Here is a 16,461-nt window from a genome sequence, read left to right as displayed (position 1 = left end):
AGAGTGGATTTGTTTTTCTTGTTTTTCTTCTTTTTTTCTTGTCTTTCTTTTCTTTCCACTTGTGTAGCACTGAACACTGAGAGAGAGAGAGAGAGAAGCTGGTTTTTATTTTTATTTTTTTTCATAAATACAACAAATTTTCCTCTCTCTCTCTCTCTCTCTCTCTCTCTCTCTCTCTCTCTCTCTCTCTCTCTCTCTCTCTCTCTCTCTCTCTCTCTCTCTTATCGCATTATCACCCCCATGCATTGTGCCGTGAGTTGACCTGACCTGACATGACCTGACCTCCCCCCACCTCCAACACCACCCCCATTCCCCGTGCCCCGTCCGCCTCGTGCCCCGCCCCCCGTCCGCTTCGTGCCCCGCCCCCGTGCCCCGTCTGCTCCGTGTCGTCGTCTGTGGAATGAAGTCGCTTTCGGTTCGGTTCGATTCGGCGAGGAAAGGAAAGCATTTGGCGATGTCTTCTTATTTTTCTTATTGTTTTTCTTGTTTTCTTTGTGTTTTTTTTTTTTTCTCTCTTCCCTTGTTTCTTTTTTTTCTCTTTTCCCTTGTTTTTTTTCATGATTTTTTTTCGTTTCTTTTCTTTTCCCTTTTTGTTTTGTTTTTCTCTCTTATTTACGTTTTCTTTTTCTCTTTTCATTCCTTGTTCTTGAAATCTGTCCTTTATTCTCTCGCTGAACTTCTGTGACCAATTATCATCTCCCTCTCCACTCTCACTCCACCTCCCTTATCCTCACTCTTCCTTCCTTCTCCTCCACCCTCGCTCCACCCTTGCTCCACTCTCCCTCTACTCTCACCACTCTTCGTCCACTTTTCCTACACTCTCCCATGTTTCAACTCTCTCCTCTCACTCGACTCTCCCATTTTCACCCCCTTATTCCACTCTCCCCTCTCCCTCCATCCACTCTTCCCCCTCCACCGTGAGTCCGCCATCCACCCCCCACCCCCGCTCCACCCCCAGTGACCGCCGTGAGCCAGAGCCCGCCCTGAGTGGTCCTGATTGGCTCTTTCCGCTCATCTTCGACTTCATATTTGTCGACGGAAATTTGGTCCTTGTGGCCAAGTAAGTGTGTTTCCCTTGTGTTGTTTTGTTGTTGTGTTTCTTTTTTTTTTTTTTTTTGTTCTATTGATTTTTTTTTTTCTTGTTTTTTTTCTATTTTTTTCTCGTTTTTTTTTTATTCTTGTTTGATTTATTTATTTTTTTATTATGGATTTTTAAACTACCTGTTTTTTTCTTTCGTTTCATTTCATTTTTTCATTTCATTTCATTTCATTTTCTTTCATTTCATTTCATTTTCTTTCATTTTCTTTCATTTCATTTCATTTTCTTTCATTTCATTTTCTTTCATTTTCATTTAATTTTCTTTATTTCATTTTCTTTCATTTCATTTCATTTTCTTTCATTTCATTTTATTTATCATTCATTATCACTTACCTCCATTCATTAACCTCATTATATCTCTTCCCTTTATCCAGTTCATTTATCCTCCTCCCCCTTCTCCTCCTCCTCCTCCACCACCACCCACAATTCCTACAAGTTTGAGCCAAGACAACTTAGAGATAGAAAAAATAAATAATTCAATATTCTTTTTAATCATCCATGACTGTGACAGAGAGAAGGAATGTCCGTCTGTCTGTCTGTCTGTCTGTTTTTTTCTTCTTTTTTTATGTAAGACGAGGAAATGGCCAATGGCAACAAAAAAATTAAAAAAGAAAAAAAAAAGATTACTGATTAATATGTTTGTCCGTCTGTCTGTCTGTCTATCTGTATGTCTGAGATAAACTCCTACTGCTACTATTTCTCCTGTAATAGTAGTAGCAGTAGTAATAATAGTAGTGGTAGTAACTTTTTTTCATAACTGACAAAGATTAACTAGAATGAAGGAAGTAAGGAAGGCATGTTTGTCTGTCTGTCTGTCTGTCTATCTATCTAGTTGTCTGTCTGTCTGTATGTATGGCTGAGATAAGCTATTAATATTTCTCCTGTAGTAGTGAACTAATATTAATAGTAGTAGCAGTAGTAAGGTTCGTATTGAAAAACACTGCTTCTCATCACGACTGTTTTCCAAGGCCACAGAGATGACGAGCGGGGTTTTTAAGAGTGTTTTTCCAGTTAATAAAGCAGAAATCATGTCACTCTGCCTCTAGAATTATAAAAACACCCTTAAAAACTCATGTCAATTTAAGTAAAGCCTTTTGAAATAGTGAAGGTGAAGCGCAGGAGTGTTTTGAGATGAGGAGCCTTAAAAGTAGTAGTAATAGTAATAACTTGAAATGACACCTGCTTTATTTTACACGCTTTTTAATGGTAACAGTTGTGAAAGGTTGTAATTTGTAAAGCTGTGTGTAAATACTAATGTTTTTTATTTAATTAATGGTAGTAATGTGTGTGTGTGTGTGTGTGTGTGTGTGTGTGTGTGTGTGTGTGTGACTCTTTGCACACTACACCACTCTGCCAGTGTTACCTTTTCACACTGAGGGCATTGTGGTGGAGAGAGAGAGAGAGAGAGAGAGAGAGAGAGAATGGTGTTATGTTCTATTTCAGCATGTGTAATGAGAGAGAGAGAGAGAGAGAGAGAGAGAGAGAGAGAGAGAGAGAGAGAGAGAGAGAGAGAGAGCACTAATACCACCCACCCAAATTCCAGAGAGAGAGAGAGAGAGAGAGAGAACTAACACCACCCAATCCTACACACACACCTGTAACACCACTCCTTCCATTACAGCAAGTCCAGCATGGAGGTTCAGATCCCCCAGGCCATGGTGAATCTGCAGGTGTGGGTGCCCCCGGGGTACAACCTGGAGCCCATCACCACCCAGTTCGACACCAGCAGGTAGGAAGCACCAAACAGGGGATCGGAAGCAGGAATGGTGAAGGGAGAGCTGGAATAGGAGGATTGGGAAAGGGATTAGAAGGTTAGTATAGGATATGGAATGATTAAGAAAGGGACTAGAAGGATTAACAGGAAGTAGAAGGATTAATAAAGGAAATAGAAGGATTAACATAGGATTTGTAGGATTAACATAGGATTTGAAGGATTAACAAAGGTATTAGAAGGATTAACATGGGATTTGAAGGATTAACAAAGAGAAGGATTAACAGGATTTGATAGATTAACAAAGGGATTAAGGGATTAGATGGATTAACACAGATTGAGAAGGATTGATATAGGATTTGAAGGATTAACAGGATTTCAAAGGTATAGGATAGGAAGGGAAGGATATAGGAAGTAGGAATCAGGAAATAGGATGGTTAAAAATAGAAATTGGAAGATTAAGACAGGATTTTGAAGGATTAAGATAGGATTTGAAGGGTTTAGGAATCAGGAATCAGGAATGGCAAGGGTTAAGAGAAATTAGAAGGGTTAACATGAATAGAAGGACCTATAGGAATGGAAAGGATACTATTACTCTCTCTCTCTCTCTCTCTCTCTCTCTCTCTCTCTCTCTCTCTCTCTCTCTCTCTCTCTCTCTCTCTCTCTCTCCTCCCTCCCTCCCTCCCACACTCATCACCATTACCAATTTTCGTCATTGACACTTGCTTCCCACATCCTCCTTCCACTTAACTACTACTTCTCTCTCTCTCTCTCTCTCTCTCTCTCTCTCTCTCTCTCTCTCTCTCTCTCTCTCTCTCTCTCTCTCTCTCTCTCTCTCTCCTCACTTCACCTCACCTCACCTCACTTAACTTTACCTAACCTTGCCTCACCCCACCCCACCCCACCTCACCCCACCCCACCTCACCCCACCCCACAGCTACCTTGGATCTGGGGGAAGGTTTGGGTGGTTCCTGCCGGCGTCCCTCCTCGACTCCAACGCCTTCATCGTTGAGCACTGGAGGTCCTTCATCACCAAGGACTCCCCTGCCCTCAGGATCTTCCACAGGACCCCGGAAGGTAAGCTGTAGGATGCTTTAGGACACTGTAGGATGCTCATAATTTTATATTTAGACCATGAATTTAAATGATTGTAGGAATCCTTGTGTGTTAATTTATTTTTATTTTTTATTATATTTATTTGATTTTAAGGCTTACTCTGTCTCCTGGACCTGCTCGGGGACTGGCATCTAAGTGGGTCTGTCCTCGGCCAGGTTTCCCCTACTACAACAAAAAATGAAGGCTGTGTTTTGAATTTTTCCTTCCTTCCTTCCTTCTTTCTTACTTTTATCTTCCTTTCCTTTCCTTTCCTTTCCTTTCCTTTCCTTTCCTTTCTTTTCCTTGCCTTGCCTTTTTGTTCCTCTCCTCTCTTTTCTCCCTCCCTTCTCCTTCGTATTTGTATCCTTCCTTCCTTGTCTTTCTCTTCCCTCCTTTCTTCTACCTTCCCTTCCCTTCCCTTCCCTCTCCTCTCCTCTCCTCTCCTCTCCTCTCCTCTCCTCTCCTCTCCTCTCCTCCACCACCTCCTCCTCCCTCCTACTTCCTTCCTTCTACTTTCCCTTCCCTGCCCCTCCGTGACCCCCTCTCCTCACCATCTCAGAACTGAAGACGCTGAGTCACAAAGTAAGGGACCCGGTGACCCAGGAGTACTATTGCCCAGAGGACCTTGAGGAGGGGTTGAGGTGCACTGGTGGCATCTTCAGCCCCCCGTGGTGCCAGGCCAGCACTGCCACCTGTGCCGTGCTCTTCACTTCTAAAGCAGGTGAGGGGGAGGGGGGGAGTAGAGAGAGAGAGAGAGAGATAATATGGATGGATGGATTGAAACAAGAGTAAAAGAAAGGTGAGGGAGAGAGAGAGAGAGTGAGAGCAAGAGAGACATAATGTGGATGGAAGAAATGAAACAATAGCAAAAGAAAGGTGTGAGAGAGAGAGAGAGAGAGAGAGAGAGAGAGAGAGAAACCTTACTGACCATTACAATACATTATGCAACACTAAATAAAGATTGGAACCTCTGTGTACGACTTTTGTGTAGGATTGAACCATATTATTGACATTACGAAGAGTCTATGGAGGTCAGGAGCTTAATGACCGGAGCCTCCACTATTTTAACCCCCTACATAAGTCCCCAAAGCTGTATTAAATCACCAAATACTCACCAGAATGAATAGGGAAACATGCACTACTGAAGATGTCAACTGTGCATAGTCTATAGAAAAAACATCCCTTTCAGACTCGGAGATTGCCAGCTTCCTACACACCCAGATCCTGACAATGAGAGCGTACATCCGGGTGGCTTACATCGGCCCACACCTCGACCACAGCTTCCTGGAGGCCAACCTGAGACTGCAAGACCAAGGCATCACTCGCTCTGTGCTGGTATTCCATTGGTGGCCTTCAGTGCTCCTCCAGCCCTTCAATTTTACCTCTGTCTCCTTCCCTCCTTGCATTGACAGTTCTCAGGTAAGTTGGCAGGGTTTGAGAGGTGTTGTGTGTGTGTATGTGTGTGTGTTTGGGTTGGCAGGGCGTGTGTGTGTGTGTGTGTGTGAGATAGTGTGTGTTGGCAGGGTTTAAGAAGTGATGTGTGTGAGTGTTTGTGTGTTAATTTGTGTGTGTTGGCCGGGTTTAAGAGGTGGTGTGTGTTGGCAGAGTGTGTGGGAGGTAGTGTGTTAGTGTGTGTGTGTGTGTGTGGGAGGTGGTGTGTGTGAATCTGAGTGTTTCTGTGTTGACAGGGTGTGATATAAAGCCCCCCCACACACACACACCCACACCCACACCCTTTCTCCCTCCTGAACACAATCTTGACTGAACTCTCTTAAAACCATCACTCTTTCATCACCTCAACATGACTAAATTCACGCTTTCATCAACTCAGCCCCTCTCACCGTCCTGTCTCCCTCCTCAGGTCTCCGGCAGCCCCAGCACCTTCTTCCAGTGCAAGTATGAGATGCATCCCTTCCATAAGTTTGTCTGGAAGAAGCTGGAAAGATATGCCAAGTTTGCCTATGAGGTCAGTCTGCCAACCTTGCCTTGACTCCTTCCCAACTTCCTATGGCTTCACTTCATTTAAGAGGGAGGTTTCAAGACATTTTTCCTTTAATTTATTGGAGGGACCTACTCTCAGATCTGCAAGGGGATTGGCAGCTAAGTGGGCCTTTTTCTTTTTTTGTTTTCATGTTGCCCTTTGCCAGAAATTAAGAAGGTTAGGTTAGGGTAGGCTAGGGTAGGTAAAGTCAGGTTAGGTAGGAACTTTGCCTATGAGGTCAGTCTGCCAACCTTGCCTTGACTCCTTCCCAACTTCCTACGACTTGACTTCATTTAAGAGGGAAGTTTCAAGATATCCTCTTATTTATTGGGGCTAATTCTCAGATCTGCAAGAGGACTGACAGCTAAGTGGGCCTTTTTCTTTTTTTGTTTCATGTTGCCCTTTGCTAGTTTTCCTCTCTTACATAGAAAAAAGTTAGGTTAGGTTTGGTAAAGTATGATGAGGTTAGCTAAGGTTAGTTAAGGTAAGGCAAGGCAAGGCAAGGTTAGATTAGGTTAGCTTAGGTAGGCTAGGCTGGATTAGGTTAGGTTAGGTTAGCGTAGGTTAGGTAAGCTCGGGTTAGGTAGAAAATACTTTTATGTATGAGTAGAAGAAAGATTTTCAAGAACTTTGGCATTTTATATTTATTTTTCTAATATAAGCAAGTATTTCCAACTTCCTACAACTTGACTTCATTTAAGAGGGAGGTTTCAAGACATTTATCCCTTTTATTTATTTGTTTATACATTTTCTTTGACTAACTGTTTCAGACCTTTTTTTCTAACAAAAGCGAGTAAATCCTTAAGGGAACTGGCAATCAAGTGGGCCTTTTAACCCCTTCAGCACTGAGACACATTATTACCTTGATTTTGGGTGTGATTAGATGATTTTATTTATTTGCATTAGGAAGGGTCTATGGAGGTTGGAAGATTAATGGCCACAGTCTTCACTATTTTAATCGCCCAGATGAGTTTCTGAAGCTGTCGAAAATCACCAAATCTTTAGAACTGGAACACATTTTTTACCTTGAGATTAGTGTACAATTAGACCATTATATTGACATTAGGAAGTATCTATGGAGGTCAGAAAATTGATGGCCACAGTCTTCACTATTGTAATCCCCCCACGTGAGTTTCTGAAGCTGTATCAAATCACCAAATAGTCACCAGAATGCATATGAAAACACGTCATGCTACTGAAGGGGTTAATTAAGGGAACTGGCAATCAAATAGGTGTTTTTTCCTGTTACTCTTGGCTGGTTTCCCCTCTTGCATAAAAAGAAGAAGAAGAAGAATTGAATGTCCGAGTAGTTTTCAATGCCTCAAAATCTCGATTCCTCCATGCATCAACTCAACACAGCCTTCTGGACAACTATCCCCTCTTCTTCAATGGCACTCAACTGTCTCCCTCTTCCATACTGAATATCCTGCCGGCTCTTCCTTAGTCTTCACATGGTCTAGCTGAACAAAATGAAAATAAATAAGTAAATAATGGTGAGGGGAGCACTGTCTGTCCATCCCACAAACTTTAAATGGTATAGCTAGACAAGAAAGAAAAATAATTAAAAAGATAAATAGATAATACATAAATGAATAAGATAAATAGATGAATGGTGAGGTAAGCACTGTCTGTCCGTCCTGCAGGCTCTCCACATGGTCCAGCTGAGCAACGTGCAGTTTTCCGAGGTGCTGGACATTTACAACACTTGGGAGGGCGTCAAGACCCCCGACACACTGGACCAAGTAGCCTGCTCGTGGATGAAGAAAAACAAGTGTGTGTGTGTGTGTGTTTCATTTCTGTTTGTTTGTCTTGTTTGTATTTTCTTTTTCTTTTTTCTACTTTTCTTTTTCTTTTCATTTCTCTCTTTTTTTCTTTCTCTCCCTTTCTCTTTATCTTTCTTTTCTTTTTCTTTCCTTTCTTTTTCCCTTTTTCTTTCTCCTTTTCTTTCTCACTCTCTCACAAATGACCAGTTTTTCCTTCCTCTAGTGTCTTCATTCATTCTTTTATTTTTTCTTACTTTTCTTCATTTCTTTTTTCTTTAATAATTTCTTTGTATCTGTTTCCCTTCCTTCTTTCCTTCTTTTCTTCAACCAACCAACCACAACTCACTCACTCACTCACCAACTCTCTCTCTCTCTCTCTCTCTCTCTCTCTCTCTCTCTCTCTCTCTCTCTCTCTCTCTCTCTCTCTCTCTCTCTCTCCTCTCCTCTCCTCTCCTCTCCTCTCCTTCTGACAACCTCTCTACACCCCCAACAGGAGCACTGGGAACACTGGCATTCAGGTCGCATTCTTCATGAGCTCCGCCTGGTTGGCCTCTTTCCGATCCTTGGCAATGAGACAGAGAGGTTTAAGTTCCTGGCCCCAGGTGCTGTGGCTGCCTACTTTATGGCTGTGGAGGCAATCAACAACAACACCAGCATTCTCAAGACTACAAGATCAGGTCAATTGTCTTAAACGGAGCCTGTAATTCCGCTATCGTCATGAGGAAGTTTATTCAGATTCTGCAGCGCTCTTCATCTCAAGGCTTCTATAACACAATGGTATGTTTTGTTTGTGTGTGTGTGTGTGTGTGTGTGTGTGTGTGTGTGTGTGTGTGAGCTTTTAGCAAAATGTGTGTGTTTGATAAAGGTGTCTGTGTGTGTTTCACTGTTTGATCTGCTGCAGTCTCTGACGAGACAGTCAGACGTTACCCTACGGAGCGAGCTCAGAGCTCATTATTTCCGATCTTGGGATAGGTCTGAGACCAGGCACACACCACACACCGGGACAACAAGGTCACAACTCCTCGATTTACATCCCGTACCTACTCACTGCTAGGTGAACACCACCTACACGTCAAAGGAGACACACCCAAATATCTCCACTCGGCTGGGGAATCGAAACCCGGTCCTCTGGCTTGTGAAGCCAGCGCTCTAACCACTGAGCTACCGGGCGTGTGTGTGTTTGATAGAGGTGTGTGTGTGTGTGTTTGATAAGGTGTGTATGTGTGTGTGTTTAGCAAGGCATATGAACTAACCAAAATAACCAAACCTACCTTAACGAGCCCATACCACCTGCCATCAGATTGGGTTCGTGGGGCCGGCCTGCTCGGACACCATTGAGCCCATCGCTGGAGTGTCCAAGTACTTCAACATCCCCATCATATCCTACGCAGCGGAGGGGGCAATATTCTCCGGCCAGGACGACTACCCTTACTTCTTCAGGACCATCCCAGAGAACAGGATATTTGGGTATGTGTCAAGCCTCTCTATTTTTTTGTTTATTCTGCATTATTATTATTATTATTTTGGGGGTTTAGTGTCGTAATTTTTTTATTTTTATTTTTTTATTTATTTTTTTTTTTAACAACAGAATATTTGGGTCAGTGTCAAGTCTCTATTTTTGTTTTCTTTCTTTCTTTCTTTCTTTCTTTCTTTTTTTTCTAAGGAGGGGTTAGTGTCAATTTGTTTTTCTTTTTCTTTTTCTCTTTTTTCCTTTTGATTTTAGTGTCAAGTTTCAGTTTCTTGTCTTAGTTTTCTTTCTTTCCTTCTTTTTTTTTTTTTTTTTTTTTGGAGGGTGAGTGTCAAGTCGATTTTTCATCTTACTTTTCTTCATTTCTTTCTTTTTCATTTTCTTTATTTTTCTAGTTATTTTTTGGGGTGAGTGTCAAATCTCTATTTTGTCTTTTTCTTTCTTTTCTTTCTTTCTTTCTTCCTTTCTTCCTTTCTTCCTTTCTTCCTTCCTTCCTTCCTTCCTTCCATTCTTCCATTTTTTCTTTCTTTCTAACCTAACCTAACCTAATGCAACCTAAACTGACCTAACCTAATTTTTCCACCTATTCCTGACAACCACAGAGAGTTTAACAGTTGTGTTCCTCCTTCAGGTATGTGTACAAGCACCTCTTCCGCAACATGGGGTGGAGGAGGATTGCGTCGCTGGTGGAGGAGGGACACCGCTACTCCGAATACCTCACTGTCTTGGAGGAACTGCTGCAGGTGTGTGTGTGTGTGTGTGTGTATGTTGTTTTTGTTGTTTTTCTTTTCTTTATTTTTTCCAGCTATTCCTTTTTTTCCTTTCCCTAATAGTCTTACTTTTCTCTCTCTCTCTCTCTCTCTCTCTCTCTCTCTCTCTCTCTCTCTCTCTCTCTCTCTCTCTCTCTCTCTCTCTCTCTCTCTCTCTCTCTCTCTCTCTCACAATCCTATTTCACTTTACTCCCTCACACACTCCTACGTCACCCTCTCTCTCTCTCTCTCTCTCTCTCACAGGAGCACAACATGACACTCGACAAGAAGGAGTTTTCCGACGAGCGCAAGACCTCTGATGTGATTTCCAAGCTGCAGATGCTGAACAAGGAGAAGTACCGCATCATCATTGGCAATTTCTACCAGGACGTGGCTTGTGAGGTGCTGTGCGGGGCAAGCCACCTCGGGATGACTGGCAAGGAGGTAAGAGAGAGAGAGATAAGGGTCGGTATTTAGAAACGCTTTACTTTCTCACCATGACTGTTTTCCAAGGCTACAGAGATGATTAGCAGGGTTTTCAAGAGTGTTTCTCCAGTTAGTAAGGTAGAAATCATGTCACTCTGCCTCTAAAAGCGTAAAAACTTGCTTAAAAACACTTTATTTTCTCACCACGACTGTTTTCCAAGGCCGCAGAGATGATTAGCAGGGTTTTCAAGTGTGTTTCTCCATCGCTCTGCCTCTAAAACTGTAAAAACTTGCTTAAAAATACTTTATTCTCTCACCACGACTATTTTTCTAGGCCGCAGAGATGATTAGCGGGTTTTTCAAGTGTGTTTCCTCATCACTCTGCCCTTAAAAAATGTAAAAACTTTCTTAAAACACTTTATTCTCTCACCACAACTATCAAGGCCATGGAGATGAATAGCAAGATTTTTCCAGATGAACCACTAACACTCCTATCACCTTTCAGGGCTACTTATGGTTCCTTCCCCACTGGTTTACAAAGAACTGGTATGACACAGACGCACTTGAGACAAACAGCAACTGCTCCACGGAACAGATGAGCGCTGCCTTGGAGGGCCACATGTCACTCTCGTACAGGTACTTTGCAGAGGACTCCCAGACTATTCAGACGGGCCAGACTGTCAAGGAGTGGAAGGTGGAGTACTCGAAGGTAAGGCTCCTCTTTTAATTTGGTTCAGGGTTGGAAAGTTGGTGTTTGCTATTGTTTTGTTTTTTAGTTTGTGTTCTATTTATTTATTTTGTACTCAAGGGTAAGGCTCTTGTACCCAGCCAGTCTTACAGTCTCTCTCTCTCTCTCTCTCTCTCTCTCTCTCTCTCTCTCTCTCTCTCTCTCTCTCTCTCTCTCTCTCTCTCTCTCTCTCTCTCTCTCTCTCTCTCTCTCTCTCTCTCTCTCTCTCTCTCTCTCTCTCTCTCTCTCCCTCCTCCTCCTCCTCCCCTCCCCTCACCAGGCTATCAAGGAGTACGATAATGAGAACGTGGCAGAGTCTGACTACGCAGGCTTCACCTACGACGCTGTGTGGGTGTACGCCCTCGCCCTCGACAAGCTGTTCAAGGAGGACCCATCATATGCTGCCGACCTCAGAGCCACCAACACCACACAGTAAGCATTGGGGTATAGTGTTTCACTGTTTGATCTGCTGCAGTCTCTGACGAGACAGCCAGACATTATTTCCGATCTTTGGATAGGCCAGGCACACACCACACACCGGGAGGGACAACAAGGTCACAACTCCTCGATTTACATCCCGTACCTACTCACTGCTAAGTGAACGGGCTACACGTGAAAGGAGACACACCCAAATATCTCCGTCCGGCCGGGGAATCGAACACCGGTCTTCTGGCTTGTGAAGCCAGCGCTCTAACCACTGAGCTACCGGTTAGGTGAGGTTGGGTTTGTTAGATTAGGTTAGGTTAATTTAGGTGCTCAGTTAGCCAGTTTATTTTTAGGTTAGGTGAGGTTAAGTTAAGTTAGGTTAGGTTAGGTTAGGTCAGTCAGTCAGTTAGTTAGTTAATTAGTCATTTAGTTAGTTATTTAGTTAGTCATTCAGTCAGTCAGTCAGTTAGGTGGTGTGTGTTTGGTGAAGTTAATTAAGGTGTATGTTGGTTTTAGTATGATTTGAGTGTTATGTGTTTAAGTAAAGGAAGGTCAGGTCAGGTCAGTTTAGTTTAGTTTAGTTTAGTGTGTGTGTGTGTTTGTGTGTTTGTTGGTGTAAGCTATTGTGAATTTTCAAAGGTGATTTTCTGTGTGTGTGGTTTAATAAGGTTTGATAAGCTGTTTATCTCTCTCTCTCTCTCTCTCTCTCTCTCTCTCTCTCTCTCTCTCTCTCTCTCTCTCTCTCCTCTCTCTCTCCTCTCCTCTCTCTCTCTCTCTCTCTCTCTCTCTCTCTCTCTCTCAATATGGGCTTTTTCCTGGGTTAGAGATTGCTATGAATTTTCAGAAGTGATTGTGTGTGTTTTTAATATGGTTCAATAAATTATTCAAGTTTTTAAAGGTGTTTCTCTCTCTCTCTCTCCCTTCCCACAGAGCGTTCATCAAGAAGATCTCCAGCACCTCCTTCAATGGGGTCTCAGGCCACATCAATTTCAACGCAGACAGTTCAGACGGCGGGGAGACGCGCAACTCTCGCCTCACCGACGTCATTGTGTGGCAGTTCCAGTCTGGGGAATATGTGAAGGTGGCCACATACCACCCCAAGTCACCCCTGGCAGATCTAGGAGAGTGAGTAATGTAATGTGAAGTGTTGTAAAGTAAGGTTAGGTAAGGTAAGGTTAAGTTAGGTAAGGTTAAGTAAGGCCACATATCACCCCAAGTCACCCCTGGCAGATCTGGAGGGAGTGAGTCATTTGGAGTAAAGTATTGTAAAGTAAGGTTGTATTCCCCATTCCTCCCTCTCACCCATCACACCTCAAACCTATTCTCTATTCTTCCTCCTCTAACTCCTTTATTCTCTCTTTATCCTTCCTTTAGCCGTCCATCATCTTGTATTTTGCATTTATCCATCTTTAATCCCTCCAGCACCTATTCTCTATTCACCCCACTCACCATTCACCCCCTCACCCTTCCATTTCTTCACCCCACAGACTCCACAGTTTTCTTAGATTTTCCTGGTTTTTGTTAGTTTTCTTTTATTATTTTTCATATTTCTTTGATTTTTCATTAATTTTTCTTCATTATTTTTTGTTTTTCTTTGATTTTTCATTCATTTTCTTTCAATTTTTCTCGTTTTCTGATTTTTCATTCACTTTCTTTCATTATTTTTTTGTATTTCTTTTGTTTTTTTGATAGTTTTCTCACCCCTTCACCCCACAGACTTCCACTAGTTTCCTCACCCCTTCACCTCTTCACCCCACAGACTTTCACTAGTTCCCTCACCCCCTCACGTCTTCATCCGACAGACTCCACATCTACAAGGACCGGTTCGTGTGGCCGTCGGGAACACAGCCAGACGACGGCAGTGAGAAGTGTGTGGTGGAGGGCTTCAGAAACTTCCTGAACCTGACGTGCACACAAGCGGTGGTCGTCTTGTGCACCATTTGCTTCGGCAGCCTCACACTTGTCCTCCTCGTGTGTTTCTTCCTCTTCAAGCGCAGGTCAGGCTGTCCCCCGCGCCCCAGTCTCACCCCTCAGCCTCCTCTCCCCCATAGCTCTCTCCCCATAGGCTTCCGGCGTTCCCAGGGGCTCAGTGATAGTCGAGTGTTTCTTATCATTTGAGGAGGCTTTTTCGCACCCCCAGTCGTTCTCTTATCCTCCTCTCCCTCATTGATCTCTCCCATCATCCTCCTCCCCCCCCACCCCTCTCCCCTATCGCTCTCTCCTCTCATTCTCCTCTCCCCATCGCTCTCTCCTCTCATCCTCCTCTCCCCATCGCTCTCTCCCACCATCCTCCTTTCCCTCATTGCTCTCTCCTCTCATCCTCCTCTCCTCCATCGCTCTCTTCCATCATCCTCCTTTCCCCCATCGCTCTCTCCCACCATCCTCCTCTCCCTCACATCTTCCTCTTCCCAATTGCTCTCTCCCACCATCCTCCTCTCTCCTCATCCCTCTCCCCCCATCCCCCTCTCCCATCATCCTCCTCTCTCTCATCTCTCTCCCTTCACCCCTCTCTCCCCCAGCACTCTCTCCCCATAGGCTTTCAGTGCTCCCAGGGGCTCAATGTATAGTTGAGTTTTTCTTATCATTTGTGGGTTTTTCCTTTCCAGTTCATCATTTTGCTTATATTTTAGTGTTAAGTGTTGGATCTTACTCACAGTTCCTATTTGGTACTTGAATCCAATACTCGAGGTTGTTATGTGGTGTTTGAATCCTTAATCTTAGAGTCCTTGTAGTATTTAAATCTAATACCCTCACGGTTCCTATTTGGCACTTGAATCCAATACTCAAGGTTGTTATGTGGTGTTTGAATCCTTAAGGCAAAGTAGTTTGATATCAGGATTCATTTAGTATTTGAATCTAATATAATAATACTTTTGTAGCATTGAATCTAAGTTGATTCTATGTAATGCTTAAATCTGATACTCATGTAGCATTGAATCTTCTTATTTCTGAGTTGATTCCTTGTTGTGTTTAAATCTAATACTCATGTAGTATTTAATCTTCTTATTTCTCTAAGTTGATTCTATGTAGTGTTTAAATCTAATACTTTTGTAGCATTGAATCTTCTTATTTCTAAGTTGATTCCTTGTAATATTTGAATTTAATATTTTTGTAGCATTTAATCTCCTTATTTCTAAGTTGATTCCTTGTAGTGTTTAAACCTAATACTCATGTAGCATTTAATCTCCTTATTTCTCTAAGTTATATAGTATTGGAATCTATTAACCAGGTTTGGTATTTCATTATTTTAGTTTTTCGAATCCATTACTTCACTCGTTTTAATCTAGTATCTGATCTAATCTAATGCTCTTGTAGCATTTAATCTTCCTATTTCTCAAAGTTATATGGTATTGGAACCTATTAATCAGAATTGGTATTTTAGTACATGAATCCATTACTCCATTTCTTTCATCTCTAGTATTTTTCTTAATCAGTTTTGCTATGTGGTATTTGAATCTGTTAAAGCTGATCATGTGGGTTCTAAATCTACTTTTCTAAATTTCTGTTCACTATTTGAATCTGTTAAAGGATTACATTATTATTATTATTATTATTATTATAGTTATTTTTATATTTATTTTATTTTTTTTTTTAATGCAAGGGGAAAGCCAGCCTAGGCTAACAAAAATAATAATAAGAAAAAAAAAGGCCCACTTGATAGCCAGTTCCCTGAATGATCCTCTTATTATTATTATTATTATTATTATTATTATTATTATTATTATTATTATTATCATCATCATTATTTTAGTTGCTATTTTCTCAGATAAAAGACAATATGTTATAATTTTTGCCTCGTATGTGAATGGTTATGTTGATGTTGTTTTGTCTGTACTTTGTTGATTTGTTAGTGGTTAGTCTGGCAATGTTGTGTCTGCCTCTCTACTCTTGTCTCTGGTGTTTTCTTCACATTTCAGTTTCCCATGTTTTGTTTTTTTATTGCTGTCACTATTGTTACTATTATTGCTGTCATCACTACTACTACTACTACTACTACTACTACTACTACTACTACTACTACTACTACTACTACTACTGAAGGGCTTATTAACTAAAATTATTAACCAGCAGTATGAGGAACACCTGCAAAACTGGCTCACTTGACTAAGACAGCTTTATAGATCAGAGTGGGAGAATAAAATGGCTTAGTTGACTTGAAAAAAAAGGAAAGAAGTAAATTATTTAAAGAGAAGGACTTAAATCCTTCCCTTCTATTTGGTGCATTGGTTCAAAGTCACAAGGAAAGTAAGAGAGTAAAGAAAATATGCTGTTTTGGTGAGATGGTGCTCTGGTCGTAAGGTTAAGTGTGTCCCAGTGCAGAGTGTGTACCTGTGCTGTCCTTAGAGGTGGTCAGGTCAGCCAGGGTCATCTTAGGTCACGCTGAGTCTGTGTTTGTGTATGTTGAAGTGTTTGAAGGAGAAAAGAAAGAAGAAAAAAAAAAAAAAACTCTTGGGTCAGCTCTGAAAAATTTTGATCATCCCAACTTTCATAAAAATACCAATAAATTAAGGAGTTTATGAAGGTCAGGTCAGGTCAGGGTCAGTGTGGCTTGACCTTCGAAGTGTCAGGTCATCTTAGGTCATGCTGAGTCTGTGTTTGTGTATGTGGAAGTAGTGTTTGATGGAGAAAAAGAAAAAAGAAAACACTCTTGGGTCAACTCTGAAAAAAAATTTGATATTCCCAACTTTCATAAAACTGCCAATAAATTATGGAGTTTATGAAGGTCATTTTGTATTTACTCATTAACCAAACACATATATGAATTAAATAAAGCAAATATATGCAGAAATAAACTCAGTAATTTAAGAAGTTTGTTAAGACGATTTAGTATTAAACTTATGGGTTACCTTAGCAGCCCCCTTATTTACTCATTAACCAAACACATATATGAATTAAATAAAGCAAATATATACAGAAATAAAATGGAACTGGACGATAGCTATTACTCACCTTTGGAAAGACTCAAACCTTGAAAGTAAACTCCTGCCGTCCCTCAAAATTAAACCTTCCTTGAGC

The 16,461-nt window shown here is 41.7% G+C and overlaps 1 protein-coding gene across 1 annotated transcript in view; it reads left to right on the top strand.

Annotated features, from left to right (window-relative positions):
• LOC123502663 (atrial natriuretic peptide receptor 2-like) overlaps nt 1–16,461 on the top strand; it is a 53,025-nt gene that overhangs the window by 26,134 nt on the left and 10,430 nt on the right. Inside the window, 16 exon segments of the mRNA XM_045251832.1 lie at nt 959–1,060; nt 2,721–2,828; nt 3,748–3,887; nt 4,465–4,626; nt 5,095–5,324; nt 5,767–5,871; nt 7,530–7,658; nt 8,143–8,308; nt 8,311–8,426; nt 8,950–9,116; nt 9,749–9,860; nt 10,131–10,310; nt 10,798–11,001; nt 11,300–11,451; nt 12,376–12,570; nt 13,248–13,442. Of these exon segments, the coding sequence (XP_045107767.1) occupies nt 959–1,060; nt 2,721–2,828; nt 3,748–3,887; nt 4,465–4,626; nt 5,095–5,324; nt 5,767–5,871; nt 7,530–7,658; nt 8,143–8,308; nt 8,311–8,426; nt 8,950–9,116; nt 9,749–9,860; nt 10,131–10,310; nt 10,798–11,001; nt 11,300–11,451; nt 12,376–12,570; nt 13,248–13,442 (2,463 nt within the window).

This window comes from Portunus trituberculatus, chromosome 12 (assembly GCF_017591435.1).
Source record: "Portunus trituberculatus isolate SZX2019 chromosome 12, ASM1759143v1, whole genome shotgun sequence".
Taxonomy (NCBI): domain Eukaryota; kingdom Metazoa; phylum Arthropoda; class Malacostraca; order Decapoda; family Portunidae; genus Portunus; species Portunus trituberculatus.
This window is presented reverse-complemented; position numbering and strand designations above follow the sequence as displayed.